Source organism: Montipora capricornis, chromosome 6 (assembly GCF_036669925.1).
Source record: "Montipora capricornis isolate CH-2021 chromosome 6, ASM3666992v2, whole genome shotgun sequence".
Lineage (NCBI taxonomy): Eukaryota > Metazoa > Cnidaria > Anthozoa > Scleractinia > Acroporidae > Montipora > Montipora capricornis.
In genome coordinates this window covers 62,108,778-62,113,777 of record NC_090888.1, presented here as the reverse complement: position 1 = coordinate 62,113,777, position 5,000 = coordinate 62,108,778, and the positions used below count along the sequence as shown (strand labels likewise).

Below are 5,000 nucleotides of genomic sequence, written 5' to 3'. Positions count from 1 at the left end.
AACGAGATTCATTTAGCGATGTACCAAAGCTAAATAACCGTTTTCTTTCCTGAGAAAAGACAGCTGGATCGAATCGGATGCACTGAACGTGATGCTCCAAACTAATAGTCTTTGTTACTTCAGGCTACTATCGTCACAAGTATTAAACGAAAGAATAAATACATGACATTTAAGCCACAAACCTTTTCCGGCGCTGTCAACAACGGAACGATACTTAAATAGTTGATCATTCATAGTGGCTTCAACATGACGTTTTCATAGATAATTAGAACTTGGAGCACTTTCTCAGCGAGGGTTTTTGAGTTTTCAAGTTGCTATCGTGATGTGCCGCAACTGGTCTAATTTAAATGACGCCAAAGGTAAACACAATACAGCATTGTAATTACGAAATCACTCATAACTTGATTTCACCATTTGCTGCGAGGGATTAGCATTTCACCACATAAAAGAAATATCATTGATTGCTTTTCATTCCTTCGTCAATGGCTTTTCCTTTTCAAAATTAGTAAACTACAACTTCGTTTGTTCTCCTTTTTTTCAATTTTTTTTCGGAGATATTAGCCTTGTGGAAACTACTCTGTAAACAAGGTTTAAAGAAAGGTGACCGCTGATATGTGTGTGTATGTAGATTATTAATGAAATGAGCATTCGATTAAATCCGGAGAATTCTAGCACTGAAAAACAAAGTTAAATTGCCGTAAGCAAGGAGAGTTATTATCTTAAATTTTTGGCTGTCTATCGTTGTAATACAAAAAGGTAAATAAATCGAAAAGTGTTTTAATTAAGAGGCTCAATCAGCAATCAATGAATAACGTGACCACAGAAGACTTAATAAAGTTGAATTTGAAAACGTGAGGAAATGTGAACACTTTTGATGACATTTGCACAAACTTGGCATTTTATTTCCTCAGTTAAAAATGTACTGCACAGCGTGGGAAAATCGTATACTAAAAAACGAACTGAAGACATGGTCGAACGGGCTTGCCTTCGAAATCTTCGAAATCAATTAATCGTGACCGAACAGGTGTTTTGTATATGTAATCTCATGGGCCCAAGTCGCGAAGCGAAGAGGGCAACTTCGAAAACGTTCAAAATACATGTGAAATTAATCCTTAATTGCACGAGGGCACATTGCAATGACATGTTTATTACAAAAAGGCAAAAATATTGAGGGAAGCTCGTACAATGCCACGACAAGTGATAATCATCACGCTCCCATTCGGTTAAAGTTCAATTCAATAAACCGTTACTGTCAACAGAAATAGCGCTTAAAATACATTTTATATGTGGACAAAAAAGTACACTTGCTCTGGATAAGCACCTGTTAACCAATCAGGATCAAGTAATCATGCCCTCTTGATTACCAAAAGTGGCCTCGTAATTAAGGAAAAAAAAATGCCCTCCCTCTCAGCCAATCAGCATTCAGTAATTTTGCCCCGTGTGTGATAAGAAGAATAATCAAGCGCAACAAAAAAAGATTAACCTTTTTTTTTCCAATTACAGAAAGTGTGGAAATCCGCATTAAGGTTGAAAGATGTTAACTAACAAGAGGTGAAGGACACCGCTGTCATCTATTTCGCTTGAAGTAATAACCTTATTTTTAAAAGAGAAAAACAGTTCACTCTAAGTCAACGTGATCAAAACAGTAATGAGGCCCTCCCAGGGGTTTGGGGAGCAAGGGAACAAGCTGGGCTAATTTGAACTGGGGAAAAGGGAAACAAAAACAAAAACAAGGGAACAAAAACAATTTTCGGGATCAAAAAGTTGGGAACAAGTTTGAAAGTAATTTGGGGAACACGTGGTAAAAAGATATCCCGCCTAGAATTAAGGGTGCCCCACGGATAAGTGATGGGAGGCGCGATGGCCTCATGGTTAGTGTGCTCGACTCCGGAGCGAGTGGTCCGGGTTCGGGTCCTGGCCGGGGACATTGTGTTGTGTTCTTGGGCAAGACACTTTACTCCCACGGTGCCTCTCTCCACCCAGGTGTATAAATGGGTACCTGCGTAATGCTGGGGGTAACCCTGCGATGGACTAGCATCCCATCCAGGGGGGAGTTAAAAATACTCCTAGTCGCTTAATGCTACTACGGAAACCGGGTATAAGCACCGGCGTGTTGGGTCATTGACTCGGAAAGCGCTTACCCACCTTACCACGGATAAGTAGACATGGTGCCCCGGGAAGGCGAGTTACCCTGTCTAGCATGTAAACGCTTTGATGTGATTTCTAAAGAAACGTATGAAAAGTTGGCTCTCCCAGAGTAGCTCGGTTTGCCGTGTAACTGGGGTATCCTCCCTCCATGTAAACTGAGGCCCTAAGTGTCGTTGAAATAGCAACGACCATCCGTGCGAAAGGGAAATGCGCGCCGACAACAATAAGAACGGCAGAAAACGAAGAAGTTTAATAAAGAAAAACAACGGCTCTACATGCTCCACATGCCCCACGCGTACGTTTCTCATTTTAAAAGTTTCTTAATTGTTATTGACCTTAACAATTATTCCACAAGTGCGCATTGGATATGAGGTGATAAATAGTCAACGAGGCGCATAGCTTCAGATCAATGAAAATAGGGGCTTGTCAAGTTTTGTAAATTGCTTTTCACTTTCTTAATTTATTACGGTAAAACAGGGGCCTTTTATTTTTCGCAACGTAGAACAACCCTTCTCATCACTCGTCGACGGTTACACACTAAAGTAAAAGTACAACAGAATAACCTATTTAAACTTAAATTTGAAACGAAAAACAATAGTTTCAATAACAAAAGAAAAACGCTATCATCAATGGGAAGCTTAATTAAATATTCCTGAGAAATGGTGTCAATTCAAATTAGCAACCGTTTCTTTTTTTTTTTCACAAAAAATAAATAAAATTGTGCAATTAAAGTGGCCAGGAGCCCATGAGTCAGGGAGCTTGCCTCTCCCATACAAGCCCTATGAGTCAACCTTTGCTGGTATCTTTCTATTTTTAGAACGCCACGAGTTCTTCGGCTCTGCACACACTGTTTAGAATGGCCAATCAGAATAAAGTTATTGCCGTGGAACAAAGACAAAGATATGCAAATTGTGCAAATTTATGTAAATTGTTGTAAATGTGGGTTTCCTTCTGAAGGATTAGTTCTAAAAATAGAAAGATACGCGCAAGGGTTGACTCAAGGATATACTGAATAGGGAGGCTCCTAGTCATGGGCTCCTGAGGTGGCACCGTAAGAAGTCGAACACATGCATGACCGTTCCCATCATTCTAGGTTTGATATAACGTCACGAGGACCATGTTCGTGTCCCTAAACAAAGAAACGACGGCCACGTCAGGGAACCTATAAGCATAGACGACGGCGACGGCTACGGCTAAGAAAATATTGAATTTTAAGAAAATTTATTATTAATTGGAACTACCACAAATCGTACGGGCACGGAAAATGCGTATCAACACCCTAGGAATACAAATGGCGAGAGGAATGTGGAAGTTTGGAGAAAAAAGATGACGTTTATCGTCAGGTGTTCATGTCGTCCACATAACCTCAAATTAGGATTATGCAGGAAATGCAGATCTTAACAAGTGTTATTGAAGCACTACACATTACACTCTATTCAGTTAACTCTGTAGGATATATGGTTCCATTCTACTTGACTGGGAGCCGTCTTAAATTTTCGGTTTTTTATTTGCGGCAACGAAAGACGACTTGTTGGGAGATGTTGCTTTAATTAAATTGCCCTATTGACAGGTTTCCCGATACCAGCCAGCCTATTAGCTGGTGAGCATGCTCGGTGTTGTAGTTAAGGGCCAGAGGAAGGCCTTGATGCAAGAGCTCCCGAGGTCGTTTCCCGGATCTCACATCCTTGTTTTGATTTCTTTCCTTTCAGTATAGCTAAAAGTAGCTTTAAATATAATTAAAACGGAGCACTGATGGAAAGAGGGGGTAAAATGAGCGCACCGTCGGCTTCCTGAGAGAGAATACCCTCGCTCAAGAGAGAAAGAAATTAGCGACCTTAAAAAAGGTGTACCTTTACCTCAGTACGTTTTTATGAACCATGTGAGCGTTAGCCCTACTGATGGAAATGGGACCACACAAGGACAGAGAAAAATTCATATGGGACAGAAAATCTAGCACTACACATTACATTCTATTCTGTTAACTCTGTTTAAAATATAAGTGCTACACGGCCAACGTTTGTATAAACGTAACCTTGCCTTGTACTTGTACATGTTCATTGCCGTGACTTTAACATCTTCAGTTCCCACGGCCTGCTCCCATCTGGCCTTGTAGCTCAGTCGGTAGAGCGGCGGAGATCTAACCCGAAGATCGTGGGTTCAATTCCCACCCTAGTCAGAGTTTTTCTCTGTCCTTGTGTGGTCCCATTTCCATCAGTTGGGCCAACGCTCACATGGTTCATATGGGATAGAAAATCTAGCACTACACATTACACTCTATCAGAAACCCATAAGGGTTGAAACGTGTAACGGCCCCTTCTGTTCTGGGAAACAAGCTTCTGAATATTCAATTTGCTAAGTACCATATTTGGAACAACAAGAGCGAGGGGTTTCCAAATATGGTACTTAGCACTGAAACATTAAACCAATCAGTTTGCACTGAAAATTCGGAAGCTGTGAACGCGCGTTACACGTTTCAACCCTAATGGGTTTCTGACTCTATTCAGTTAACTCTGTTTAAAGATATAAGTGCTACACGGCCAACGTTTGTATAAACGTAACCTTCCCTTGTACTTGTACATATATCCGACAAATCATTGTTCGAGAGATGACGTCGCTTTATCGTTTTGTCTTTTTAATCGTCATAGTTTGATATGTTTAATCTGTCAGCCATTGCTCTGAGAATTTTTCCTTGTGCTTCCACGGTGCCCTGCAGCTTATGTATAATTCTTTCTTGTTCTTCGCGTTGCCTCTTATCTCTGTCGCACCACTCCTCTATTGTTTTGCTCTCCTTAGATCGAAGAAGCTTGTCCATAAAGTTGTTCTGATCCAAGATATTGATACCAGCAAAGGCG

General features: G+C 40.7%; 2 protein-coding genes across 6 annotated transcripts in view; both read right to left on the bottom strand.

Annotated features, from left to right (window-relative positions):
* LOC138052797 (transient receptor potential cation channel subfamily A member 1-like) overlaps positions 1 to 340 on the bottom strand; it is a 39,116-nt gene extending 38,776 nt beyond the window's left edge. The window contains exon 1 of one of the 2 annotated variants that reach the window (XM_068899377.1): positions 183 to 340. In XM_068899377.1, the coding sequence (XP_068755478.1) occupies positions 183 to 234 (52 nt within the window). In that variant the 5' untranslated portion in view covers positions 235 to 340. Of the gene's footprint in view, positions 140 to 182 lie in introns of those variants that run through there. The other variant, XM_068899378.1, reaches the window with a different exon arrangement.
* A 3,787-nt stretch (positions 341 to 4,127) lies between these two features.
* The window catches only part of LOC138052798 (transient receptor potential cation channel subfamily A member 1-like), a 43,598-nt gene continuing 42,725 nt past the window's right edge, over positions 4,128 to 5,000 (bottom strand). For 3 of the 4 annotated variants that reach the window (XM_068899380.1, XM_068899381.1, XM_068899379.1), the window contains one exon: positions 4,208 to 5,000. This exon is cut by the window's right edge and continues 3 nt beyond it. In XM_068899380.1, coding sequence (XP_068755481.1) covers positions 4,781 to 5,000 — 220 coding nt within the window. In that variant the 3' untranslated portion in view covers positions 4,208 to 4,780. Of the gene's footprint in view, positions 4,181 to 4,207 lie in introns of those variants that run through there. The other variant, XR_011133151.1, reaches the window with a different exon arrangement.